Below are 13955 nucleotides of genomic sequence, written 5' to 3'. Positions count from 1 at the left end.
TGGGTTTCAGCTGCTAAGGCTGAGATTACATAAGCAGCTGACCTGGTTGAGGCACCTAGCTCCTGGAGGTGCTGCATGGCTGGGGATCCCCAAAATGGAGGGAGGCATCTATTGCTGACCAGTGTCTAACGTCCCAGATCAATGGGAATTAGGTGCCAAAATACCTTAGATCTAGATCTAAGGTAGATCTAGACCTAACCTTGGTCCCTTTCCTCTGCATTCCACTCCTGGCTAGCTCAGGAGAAGCCCCACTCAGCTTGCTGGCTTCTGAGAATTTGTTCCTTAGGTGCTTAACTCCCCCCTTGCATTGTATGGGGAGCCTGGGCAACTAAGCTGGGACTGAGAATTCCACTGGGTCGCAACATTCAATGCTCAGCGTTGCAAAGCCTAAGTATCTTTGTGGATCTGGCCCCTGTCCTTTGATGCATCCACTTTCTTAGAGGTGCGCCTAAGATTTAATGCATTAGACTTACAGCTAATGTCAGAGAGATGTGAGTATGGTGTCTGGTTGTAATAACAGAGAAGTCACTCTCAGAAATGGCTGCCAACCTGCCTTATTACTTCCTAGACACTGTAAAAGGGGTAGGATTGAGACCAAAGGAGAAGGAAACAGAGATTATTCAACAAACTCTAATATAAATTAAGTACAAAAGGGGAGGTTAAAAAGAGGGAAGTTCTGAGCTCTCATTTAGCAAAGAATCCAGATGTTCAGAACAAAGTTAAACAAGGAACATGAATAAATAAATAAAGGACATGAAAAGAAGAAATTCTTTAATTGCCTAACACTAATGGCTAGGAGCCTGGGTAACAAACAATAGGAATTAGAACTGCTTATTTATGAACATGAATTTGATCTAGTTGGTATTAGTGAAACTCGATGGGATGATTCACCTGCTAAAATATGAAAATCTATGGTTATAACCTATTTAGGAAGGATCGAGTGAGTAAAAAGGGAGGGGGACTAGCTCTCTGTGTCAAAAATGGCATTACCTGTTTCCAATCACTGATAACTTGGAAGAAAATGATCTTGAAAGCTTATGGATCAATGTCCTAACATCTAAAGCACAAGATGGGGTGTTTGTTAGGTTTACTATGGCCTACCAAATCAGTCTAGATAACCAGCTCTATAAGTACCTTCCTACAATATGTGGTGGAATGACCAGCTCTGTAAGTACCTTCCTACAATATGCGGTGGAATAAAATTGTGAGATCATGGGGTATTTTAATTTGAGTGAGATATGCTGGAGATCTCATGCTGGAGATCTAACGCTGCCAATACATTCTTGGAATTTGTAAATAATATAAATAAGAATTTCCTAAATCAAAAAGAGTTGCAACCAACACAGAGGCATTCTATATTAGACCTAGACTTGACAGATTAAGAACTGATTGCACAACTAAAAATTAATGATAGTTTAGGTACAAGTGATCATGACTTGATTATATTTGTTATGTGCAAACAGAATAAAGTCTAAATCAATAATATATATAGTTGGTGTTTTAAAAAGTCCAATTTCACAAAGCTGAAAACAACGAGACAAATCAGATGGGAGGAACAATTTAATCAGAAAAATGTGAATAATAATTGGGATTTGTTTAAGAACACTAATAGATGCCCCAAAAGCTACAAATCGAAAAGAAGGCCATACTGGTTAAAAGACCTACCTGGTTTAGAAGTGAAGTCAACCAAAAAAAAAAAATGTAACAAGTGGAAGAAAGGGGAAGTTCATAGGAATTGTAGAAAATTGATAAGGAAAGGAAAAGGATACAAGGAAAAAGCTATGGTCAGCAAAGTTAAGGACCATAAATATATTAGGAACAAAAAGAATACTGACAATAGTATTGGGTCCATTACTCAATGGAAATGGTAAAAGTATCAGTAACAATGCAGATAAGGCAGAAGTGTTTAATAAATATTTCTGTTCTGTATTTGGATAAAAACCGATGATGTAATCATCATATGATAATGATAACATTCCTTCCATTCCATAGTATCTCAGGAGATTGTTAAAACAGCAGCTGCTAACATTAGACATTTTGAAATCAGCAGGTGCAGGTAACTTGCATTCAAGAGTTTTAAAAGAGCTGGTTGAGGTGCTCAATAAACAGTTAATGTTGATTTTCAGTAAAACTTGGAACACTGGGAAGTTCCAGAGAACTGGAAAAAAGCTAATGTTGTGACAATATTTAAAAAGAATAAACAGCATTATGAGGGTAATTATGGGCCTCTGAGTCTGCCAGCCATCATGGACAAGAAAATTAACTAAGAATTCAAGGAGGGTAATATAATTAATGCCAATAAGCAAGGGTTTATGCAAACTAGATCCTATCAAACTAACTTGATATAGTCTTTTAATGAGATTACAAGTTTGGTTGATAAAGGTAATAGTGTTGATGTAATAAACTTTGTCTTCAGTAAAGCGTTTGACTTGGTAACACACAGCATTTTGATTAAAAAACTAGAACGATATAAAATTAATATGAAAGAATCGGGGAGATAATATCTTTTACTGGACAAACTTTGATATTACCTTATGTCTCTCTCGTGTTCATTTTATATATGTGTGTGTGTGTGTGTGTAAAGATATATATCTCTTTACACACACACACACACCCACCCACCCCACTGCAAACATAAAATAAGCATGGCACACATTAAATGGATTAAAACCTGGATAACTGATAGTTCTCAAATGTAAACGGGGAATCATCACTGCATGGGTGTGTTTCTAGTGGGGTCTCACAGGGATTGGTTCGTGGTCCTACACTAGTTAACATTTATCAATCAGCTGGAAAAAACCAAAACCATCACTGATAAAGTTTGCAGATGAATCAGAAATCTGGGAAGCTGTAAATAACAAAGAGGACAGGTCACTAATACAGAGCAATCTGGACTGCTTGGTAAATTGGGCGCAAGCAAACCGTATGCATTTTAATATGGCTAAATGTCAATGTATATGTCTAGGAACAAAGAATGTAGGCTATTATTTACAGCTTGGGGGACTCTATCCTGGGATAGGTTTCAGAGTAGCAGCCGTGTTAGTCTGTATTCGCAAAAAGAAAAGGAGTACTAGTGGCACCTTAGAGACTAACAAATTTATTTGAGCATAAGCTTTCGTGAGCTACAGCTCACTTCATCGGACGCATTCTCCACTGAATGCATCCGATGAAGTGAGCTGTAGCTCACAAAAGCTTATGCTCAAATAAATTGGTGAGTCTCTAAGGTGCCACAAATACTCCTTTTCTTTTTATCCTAGGATAGTGACTCTGAAAAAGCTTTTGGAGTCATGGTGGATAGTCAGCTGAACCTGAGCTGCCAGTGTAACGCTGTGGCCCAAAGGGCTAATGTGATGGCTAAACAAGGAGCAGAGAGGTTATTTTACCTGTGCATTTGGCACAGAGGTGACTGCTGCTCGAATACTGTGTCCAATTCTGGGGCCCACAATTCAAGAAGGATGTTAATAAATTGGAGAGGTTTAGAAAAGAACCATGAGAACGATTAAAGGATTAGAAAACATGCTTTATAGTGATAGACACAAGGAGCTCAATTTGTTTAGCTTAACAAAGAGAAGGTTAAGCAGTGACCTGACTAGTCTGTAAGTACCTACATGGGGAAGAAATATTTAAAAATTGGCTCTTTAATCTAACAGAGAAAGGTATAACATGATCCAATGGCTGGAAGTTGAAGCTAGACAAATTCAGGCTGGAAATAAGGCATTTTTTAAAAAACAGTGAGTGCAATTAATGATTGAAACAATTTACCAGTTGTGGTGGTGTAGAGTCTCCATCATGGAATTTTTAAATCAAGATTGGATGTTTTTCTTTGCCTCTCATACAACAAAAAGAAACAAACTGGAGCTTTTAGAGGCAGTATGTATATGAGGCAGAAATGAAACAAGACAGCCAAAAAGGGGCCTCAGTCACATTCTACCCTGGTACTGCTGTCCTCAAACATAAAACATACCTGAAGAACTAGGGAAGTTTTGCCAATTTCTTGCTAAAGAACTAAGACCCTGGAGTGAGATCCTGTAAGATAATGGACAAAATACCTAAAACCTACCTCTTTGTGTAAGGAATCCTCAAATGCAAACTACAAACCCTCTATCATAGGTTGGTATGGAGGGACTTATGGTCTTATTTTAGATACTTCAACCAATCTTACTATCAATTCAGAATCAAGTCTCCATTGACTTTACGATGGGCTTATGTGCAGCAGGATGCCACAGTGTCCTTAGAGAGCAAGCTGTGATGCTATATAATGCCAGAATGTAAAAATAAGCTAAAGCATCTGACAATACCAAAAAATAAGGACGAGGTGTTATTCTCACGTTATAGCTGTCCCATATCCACATCAAAGGATATTTTTAAAAGTCCCACTTTTATTAGTCTCAGTCAATTTATTTCAAGTATTTTTGTCTATCCTTCTACGTTTTACAGAAGGGTTAATTCTATTGTTACCACTGTTATTTCCATATTTCTAATTTTATATACTCTCCCCCAGTCTGTTCTCTATGCTCTTCCTTTATGTAATGTGGCTATAGCAAATACAGTGCCTCTGCTACAGAGCATTGCCCTGGCTAAAGTTAACACAATAATTTTTTCTGATAACCCTGTAATAAAAAAGACTATTTTCTAGGTAGATGGATTAGAGATGTTCTAGAAGTTAGCAAGTAAGCTTCTTTGGTTTTGCTGTTCAGCGTTACTGTGAACAACGTATGCACAGGATGAAAATTTGAACAAAAACATGGGGAAGCAAGTTAAAGATTTGATAGTAAAGACTGAAAGGTATTTTTTGGGGGGGTGAAGGCTGAAGTGCTTGAATATTTTAACAAGAGTCCAAAGCTCGAGCTAATTGCTTTTGACAGACAGCTTGAATTGTAAGTATTGCAAATAGATACTATATGTAACAGATCTACAGAAATAAAATCTAACACTGCAACTCCCTACTTCTATTTCTTCTGATGTGAGAAGAATATGGCATTTAAAATCTGTATCCTCATAAACTGTCTATCAAGGAGATAATGCTCTCCAGTAGATCTGCTGAAAATTTAAAAATTATTTTAACACTGCAAACACATCCAAAAAACAAAAACAAGAAACTGAGTTTGGCTGACTAATCAAGAAGTCAAAATCTACTAGAGACACTGCTTTCTATGACAGAACAAGAAGCAATGGTCCCAAGTTGCAGTGGAGGAGGTCTAGGTTGGATATGAGGAAACACTATTTCACCAGGAGGGTGGTGAAGCACTAGAATGGGCTACCTAGGGAGGTGGTGGAATCTCCATCCTTAGAGGTTTTTAAAGGCCCAGCTTGACAAAGCCCTGGCTGGGATGATTTAGTTGGGGATTGGTCCCCCCTTTGAGCAGGGGGTTGGACTAGAGGACCTCCTGAGGTCTCTTTCAACCCTAATATTCTATGATTCTATGAGGTTCCGTTATTTTTAATTTTAAAGAGACTCAATACTTTAGAATACTCCAAGAAGTTGTCAATGACAGGATAATTGGACAGGGGCACTGTTGCAACGTGGTCAGCCCCTTTAAAAGCCTGTGGAGCCAGGGACGAGCAAGACTGGACTTAAGGAGAAGCCCAGCAGGCAGCTGCTAGGCATCAGCAGATCCAGCTAAGCTGCAGCTAATGATAGGCTCTGATCCCCAGCTGGAAACTATATGAGAGGGAGGGCCAGGAGAGGCAAATACTGCTGGGCTTCTCCTTAGGCCAGGGCTTGCTGCTCTCCAGCGCCCCGGGCCCTTAAAGGGGCAGACCTACCTGCTACAGGCATTCTTCTTACAAAGCAACAGTCTGGTGCCTGAACAAGTGCAGTATGAAGCCAGAAGAACAGTAATTTGTTTCCAATCGAGGAATCTGAGTATTTCAACGAGAGATCATGACAGTTGATCATCGTATAAGTGATGACCAGATATTTAAAGAATTCAATAAACTTAAACTCTCTCTCCCGTCTTTCATTGTATACAGCAATTCCCAAGCTTTGGATTCAGCTCCCTGCCCAGGGTTGATTGTCTCAAAGATTGCACAAGTGATGAGGAAGTGAGCTGAGCTGCTCAGCACGAGAACTAGCACACAGGACAACTTGACAAGAGAAGCATGTATTTAATGTATTGCACTCCACATTTTTTTTTAATTTAGCCCTGAAATAGGGATTTAATATGGGACTGGGAGAAGGATAAGATTTATTAAATGGAATACTGGAATTCACAATTAGGATCAGTGAGAAGTGTGCATGCGTGTGCATGTAAGAAAAGGGAAGTAAGGATGCCCACCTTTTATCCAGCAATCATTTTATCGAAGAAAAATATGAGAGCAGTTTTTATAGCTACATTGGTTGAAAGCTTCCATTCTTGTACATATTATGTACAGAATTATACAATATGCACAAGTATGTACAATTCAGTGATTTGTTTGGCCAACTTCTAGGTACAATCCGAATAAATAAGAAATGGATGTGCCTACTAGTTTATTACAAACTTATGTAAAATTATCAGTAGACCTAAAGCTATTAGGACAGGCATTTTTATTTTTTTAATCCATGTGAATATAAAAAGACCTTTGTAAAAAAGTGAACTTAAATCTTCTGAATATGGGAGCTTCCACAGTTGGGGTCTAATCTTGCATTTCTTAAGCATCCAAAGATGACCACTGAAGTCAGCAACAAATCTATCTGGACAGTGAAAGTTTTGAAGGTTTTTTTACCTGTATGCTTTGGATACAAGGAATTGAATAAGGACTCCAGGTTTTCTCTTACATTTTCTGTCCTTTTCAGATAAGTGCTGAGATCAAGGTTGTGCTGGAGCTTTTCCATCTTGCACTTTGGCCAGGAAAAGGACTGTAACAAGTCCTTGTTATGTGTAGACAGAATTTAACTGCATGAGAAAATCCTGGGGTGCATGGAGAATTTTATTCTTCTAGAATATACAGGGAAGTTCATGTGTGCCAAAATTAATAGCTATTCCAAGTCTCCTCCGGACAGTTATGGCTGATTAGGAACTTTTCAATAAAACATTGTTTTTTATTTGTCAGCACTGAAACTTCACAGGAAAGGGTTGGTTTTGATAAATTTCTGTATTCGGAAAAAATGAATTTTTTAAAACTTCCCTTTGACATTTTCAAGATGAAAAAAATCCATTAAAATGCTTTTTTGTTTAAAAATGTATGCTAAATATAGTAAAAAAAAAATTAAAATAAAAAGTCATAATGTCAATGTTTTGACTGGACCAAACTGAAATTTCTTTCAGATTGTTGGTTCACAAAAGTTTGAGATTGACTTTTTTGTCCAGATCGAGAACTGGAAATTTTTTTTAATATCACAAAATTTTCCCCAGGATGGGAAAACTCTTTGCTGCCCAGCTCCACTGCTAATGGGAAAGTTTTTAAATGGGAAAGTATAGTGAATTGGCAGACAACTGATCACATGGTGGATGAATTAATGGTGGATGAATTAATGATTTTAACGCTCTATTGCTATCCTCATTTTGACACAATGCATCCAAAATGCTGGTTTTGACAATCTAATTGGTTTTCTATCTATGATTTGTCTGTTAGTGAAGATGAAGACAGCTGCATACATCACCCTGCAGATAACTGAGGTCTGCTTTACTAGCTAGACATTTTCAGTCCTTTATATGCATGTATAGCAGCGATTTCATTCCTTTAACCACCCTCTTCCTTGGACCATGGATGGGGAGCACCACTGAGCCACACCCCCATGCCTGAACCCCCTGCCCCACCCTCCGAACCCCTTGGTCCCAGCCCAGAGTACCCTCCCGCACCCTGAACTCCACATTTCTGGCCCCACTCCAGAGCCCGCACTCCCAGCCAGAGCCCTCACCCCAATCCCAATTTCGTGAGCATTCATATCCCCCATACAATTTCCATACCCAGACGTGGCCCTCGGGCCAAAACATTTTCCCACCCTTGTTCTAAATAGAGAAGTACAGTTGTAATCCAGCAGTACAGTCCGTTGGCAATGTTTACATCTAGTGTTTCAATTCTGGCCAATAACTACCCAAATTGCACATAGCACAGGGATTTTGCTCTAAATTACTACTCAAAGGTGGTGTTTTCATTAGTCATGCACTGTTATCCAAACATCATTACTGGCAGGGTTAGAAACAGGTATTGTTTTGTTCAAGGTTTTGTCAAATATTAATTAAGAATAACATGTATATGGTAGATGAAAACTGTTACTGCACAGATAAAACCATGTTTATCAGACTTGAAGATGACATATTTAGCTGTGTTTTAGGAATAATTAGAAAGCGTATTGCCAAATTAAAAACATATAAAAAAATTTTTTTTTCCTTTTACACATTTTGGAAAACTTGACTTTTCTCGGGTAAAAGGTAAGAGGTATACCCAGTTTACAGTATAATGCTCTTGGACTATCTGAACTAAGAACGTTTCAAAGGTGGCTTTGGACTGTCTCTCTACACTCTCGCGGCTATGCACATCAGTCTTATTTTTAGGTACAGGTAAACAGCAGTGATATTCAGTTCCACCCAACTGGCTATAAAATTGTAAACATGAAGGGATTATGTCCTCCAATTTATGACCTGAATTTTAAATTCATTTGTCTAATACTTCTGAACCACGGCTTTAATCCATCAAATTAAGAGTTATGTTAGCAAATCTAGGCCAACTCTAGCAATTTCCCTTAGTGTTCTCTATAACCAGGACACCAAAAAGAAATTAATACACTGCAAACAATGATCTTGGTAACAGCATCTATTTTTCCATGACAGGCTAAAGAAGGTGAAAGTATTTACTGTAGATACAGTGTGTAAATCAATTTTATGCAGCTTGTAAAAAGAGAATACATTTTCATACTAAGGACTACTTTACAGATTTCCTTCTTCCCCTAGAAAAAAAACTAATTCTTTCTCCCTGTGTTTACTTGTCTCTTTTCCCAATCAATGCTCCTCGCCATAGCCACAGTGTAGTGTAGGCTAAAATTATTTTCTCCCACACGAGTGACATTCTAAGTAGTGATGGAAGAGGTTAAGAAGTGAGGCAATGTCTTTGTTCTTAAGTACAGAACTGTACCACCTCCCATTGATTTAGATTAGGAAAAAGAAATTAGCTTCTCAGTAGGTCTACTTTCGTGCGTGTTATGCACATATTGCACAGAATTAATTGCTTCACAAAAAAATTGCAAGATTACAATTGCTGTATACTCTGTGGATGAATTCTGAATACTGTAGTTTCACTTGAATCTGATTAGGCATCAGTATTGTCATATGTAGTGCTGTGTCTCAGAAGAGCAGCATTGAATTAATAAGACTTGTTTGGGTAGAGAGGCAGCTGGGCACTGTTGCGTACCCTGTACTGCCAAAGAACTATTTAATGTCCCGACAACCAGGCTACATGTGCTACTGCATAATCATTTTGTGACTCATTAGGCTATTGAGGACTGCAACCTCAGAGTATTCTCAGAGAGTATATGTGAAAGATGGATGGTGTTCTTACCCAGTCCTAGGGAAAGAGCTCTCTACTACCACAATGAAAGAAAAGACTAGCTGGGTTTGTTCCCAAATACACTTTTTTCCCAGAAGCAGAACTGGTGAATAAAGCTGGTCCAAAATTTTCTATTTCAACCTTTGATGGGAAATTAGATTTTCAACAAAAAGAAACAGTCACAAAAAGTATCTGCTTTCCTCCAAAAAAAAAATTGATTTCAAGTTGGAAAAGTGGGAAAAAAAAAAGCTTCCACAATAAAAAGTCCTCCTGTTCTCCCCTTTACCCCAACATAATATTTCAAATGAATTTCCAACCACCTCTGCCGGGAAAGCTTTTATGTTTCCTAAGGGTGAGTCTACAGCTGCTAAATCTCAACAGTAAGTGAATTTTTTTTAAACAAAAGTAAAAAAATTGCTTAGCAGACACAGAGAAGACTTAGTTAAAAGTTACTGTAGAAGGAAGCCACTATAAATTGCCTAATCAGTAATTTAACCTGATTTGAAACTGCCAGCTGGAATTAATGTTTTGACTAATGTAATACAGTGAACAAGATAGGGAGACAGCACTCTTAGACCTCCTCCAGGAAAAAGATTTGTACCGGTGCAACTAGTGATTTATACATTCAAAGTACTTTACAAACATTAACTATTTCTCAGAACACCCATGTGAAATAGCTAATTGTTATCTTCATTTTACAGCTAAATGGTTAAGTGACTTGCTTAAGGTTACATAGCAAGTCAGTGGCAGAGCTAAGCTACAGACTCCAGCATAGAGAGGTATACAACCAGATAGACTAGTAAGAGTTAGCCTGGTAAAGGAGGGAACCTGCTAGCAGTCAAGAGAAACTGGACATTAGAGCAAAAGATTTAGGTCTGGTTTACATACAGTTTTTGTCCTTTAACTGTACTGGTTTAGAAACAGATGTAATTAAAATGGGACAATCCTTCATACAGATGCAGTAATACTAGTATAAAGGTTCATCTCGTACCACTGAGCTGAGTAAAAGTATTAAAGTTCATACAATAAATTGTTATCCAACTAGCTAGCAAACCCTCAGCTCGGTTAAAATGGCCTGGTGTAAAGTGAATCAAGCCCGATGGGAGTGAAACAAAAAAAAAAGCAGCACCCTTATTAGAAAGAGTTGGATTGCCAGTGTGACCTTGAACAAAATGAAAGAAGTAGAGAAGCATACAGCATTAAGTGTGTCAACATGCTGTCCACAGTATCTCGGACACCTGCGATTATACCAGCGTTTTGTTAATTCAGTCATTTCTATTTTAGGTGGCTGGTGGAAATCAGTAAGAGTCTGAGGGTTACTACCACTTTCACAGCTTGACAACTGTATTGTAATATTGTTCCTGCTATGCACTTGCAAATCGGTCCAATCTGCATATTGTGAAACCAAGAAAGATGGGGTTCATACCTGTCATGTCTCAGTGCCCTCATATCAACATACACAGTGGTCGGATCTGGTCCGGATGTTCCCTGTGAAATGTAACATATTCTAGTTAGAATTTCATTTATATGAATTTATAATGATATGAAATGCAACATATTCTAACTGGAATAACTGTCAAAGTAACTTTATGGTTTAGGAATGGAAAAAATGGTCTTTTAGTTAGGCTAATCAAATAATATTTATTTAAGGTACAAATAAAACCAAACTAAAACATGATTATAATATCTTATGTATTATATGATAATTATACTATTATAACAATTGCAATATAATAACCTCCAAATATACCTACCCTAGGATAACTGTTGCCTTGCGGCTTGTGAGAACTTCAAATGATTGTACTAATTAAATGTCAACATAAGCTTTTTTGCTTCCAAAAGGTTGACTATTCAGCACATTGATACATACAAAAATATATTACATGTTTTTTCATATAAAGGAATGCTGAAATTGCTGCGGAGACACAGTTTAATGGTAAAAGCACGTGGTCAGGAATGTGAAACATGATTTGCAAAGAATCTTCCACACATGCAACAGAGCATATATTTAAAGCTAAAGATATTAAAAGGCAGAACACATGACATGAACTGATATGGATTGAAGATATATAAGCAATTATTCTGTTCCTTATCAGCTTTCCACTTTATATTTTTACTGCCCATTTGGTGTCATAATATTCAGTCACTCTGGTAACAGCAGACTGTTTTTACAGTGGTTTTGTACTCTGCAATGATTTTTCCCTTATCCAAGTGCTTAAACTCATCACCATGTATAATCTGAATTTCCTATATCGAGTGATCTTTTCTTTGCTACATACTCCACTCCACAGCCAGGTGGAAAGCTAGAACAATGGAATTTTGGAAATTCTGTTCTAAGCAGCTTAATGTTTTGAACACCAAACAATAGTTACAGGAACCCTTGTATCAGTTACTTAGGTTTTCAAGGAATATTACAGACCATCAAACCACAATGTCTTCTAGCCACTTTAAGATATATAACACAATATAATTCTTAGAAATGGACATATTTAGAGCTAAGAGAATTAAAACCAATTTGCTATTTTACATTTCTACTGCAATGCTTACTGGTAGTTCCACAATTTGTTCAGCACTGAAAACTGTGATGATGTTCTACAGGTAAACAATTTCCATACCGAAAAAGGGAAAAGACGTTACTAACAATTAATCTTTACAATACAGACACTGATCAGTAACCCACCACCAAAAGAGTCAAAGAGAAACAGCACTGCACATGCACGTTAGCCTCTTTAGCTTGTAATGATACAAAATACAAGATACAACATCCTATCTAGCCATTAAAGATGTGATTTGCCGTCTACTAATAAACTCAGCAGTGTAACAGACTAGTGCTGAGTGGAGAGCTTAGTTCAAGTAAGGATGAATGTGGAAAAAAACCTAAAAAAACTGTTACCCTTAATTTTTAAAAAAAATTGAATGTAACCAATTTGTAAAATAATGGAAACAAGTTAGTTAGAAAATTAAAGACAACCATCATGGCAATAGTTATTTTCAGTGTGAATGAAATAATTATTATAGCCAGCTAACTTTTCATGAAGCCTGCATCCAGTCAGAACTGTACTGGACTTGTTCATAATCACACACAAAGAATCTGATAATCCTCAAATCTCCAGACTCAATTTCTAGTCTGTCCCACTGTTGGAAGCTGATAGGTGGGTATTTAGGGAACGTGAAAATCCCCTACCTGCTCGGCCAGCTTCCCCAGCCTGTGAGGCTATAGCAGCAGGAATAGCAGGGATGAAGGAGAGAAGGAAAGAAAGTAACACAAGACAAAAATAATAACGACATATGGGAATGAAGGGTGGGAGAGGAAAAAAAAAAGAGAGGAAATGCAAAAAGCGGGGAGTAAAATAAAAAGAAAAACAATGTCAAATACAGGAATCTTACAAATTAACTATTTTACCATTAAAGGTTTAAAAAAAAGTAAAAAATGAGGTGTCGATATTTTAGTAGAGCAACAGAAGAGACAGCAACAGACTGTTAACCTTAGACAAACAGACTTAAGTGATTTTAGGACACTACAGACAATGTTAGTAGACAATTTATGTTAAGCACGCTATCTTTCATGTGAAAGTGTAAGTAAATATAATAGACTCGCTATTTTAAATGCACATAAATTGAAACAGGGGCTACAAGTTTACCATTACTCTAACAAATAAAGGTTGTTAGTGATTACTTTCCCCCCCTAAAAGCAGTAAGTATCTGGGTTTTGGTTTTTTGGGGCAAAATTAGTTGGCAAAGGGGGAAAAAAAAATACTTACACATTTTTCACCCAGATTAACCTGCTCATAGGGTAGAGGTAAAATCAAGGCTTCTTGTATAGTCTGATTTCTATATGTTCAAAGCTAATTATGTAACTCGGTACTACAAAACTCCTTCATTCTTTGTCCACAAACCCTGGAATGCAGGGTGTGAGGCAGTAAAAGTAAATACTAATAAAAAGCAAATAGTTCAACATCAAGATTCAACAGTACAGTGAAGGAACAATAAAAAATACAGCGACGATTATCCCTCTGTTACTAAGCCTGCTGTTTCAGACACTCTGGTGATGTAGCAACCACTGACTGTGCTGGCACGTGGAAAACCTAAACTCCGAAGGGCCGCATGGGACTGGACCTATGCTCGGTGAAGTCAGACAGTTCCAGGAGCACTGGATTGTGGTGCACTGCTTTAATAACAATATTAGTGCCAACAGAACTAGGCTGTCAACTTCTTATCCTAGAGGAAATTGTCACAGCAACGGCTAAAAATTGGTATATTTTGAATGAAGGGGAAGAGGGAGCATTTTTAAATAGGACATGTTTGCATATTACATTGCTGCCTGAGAATAGCCAGATAGATAATAATGTCTAGGTTTCACCGTATACTATAAAAATGCAACTCAGCATGAGACCAGCTTAAGCGCAGTAAGTTCATTACCAAACATATACACAAATGCAAAAATGTAACACTCCAATTCCAGAGTTGACTTTTAAAAATACCCTAAA

At 37.5% G+C, this 13955-nt stretch overlaps 1 protein-coding gene across 5 annotated transcripts in view; it reads right to left on the bottom strand.

Annotated features, from left to right (window-relative positions):
* DIP2C (disco interacting protein 2 homolog C) overlaps positions 1 to 13955 on the bottom strand; it is a 478491-nt gene that overhangs the window by 42775 nt on the left and 421761 nt on the right. For 3 of the 5 annotated variants that reach the window (XM_074946248.1, XM_074946247.1, XM_074946250.1), the window contains 2 exons: positions 12653 to 12682; positions 10895 to 10956 (listed from right to left, as the gene is read on the bottom strand). In XM_074946248.1, the coding sequence (XP_074802349.1) occupies positions 10895 to 10956; positions 12653 to 12682 (92 nt within the window). The remainder of the gene's footprint in view (positions 1 to 10894; positions 10957 to 12652; positions 12683 to 13955) is intronic. The other 2 variants (XM_074946249.1, XM_074946251.1) reach the window with 1 other exon arrangement.

Source organism: Natator depressus, chromosome 2, assembly GCF_965152275.1.
Source record: "Natator depressus isolate rNatDep1 chromosome 2, rNatDep2.hap1, whole genome shotgun sequence".
NCBI classification, from domain to species: domain Eukaryota; kingdom Metazoa; phylum Chordata; order Testudines; family Cheloniidae; genus Natator; species Natator depressus.
The sequence above is the reverse complement of the archived record's forward strand: the minus strand, read 5'-3'. Positions and strand labels throughout refer to the sequence as shown.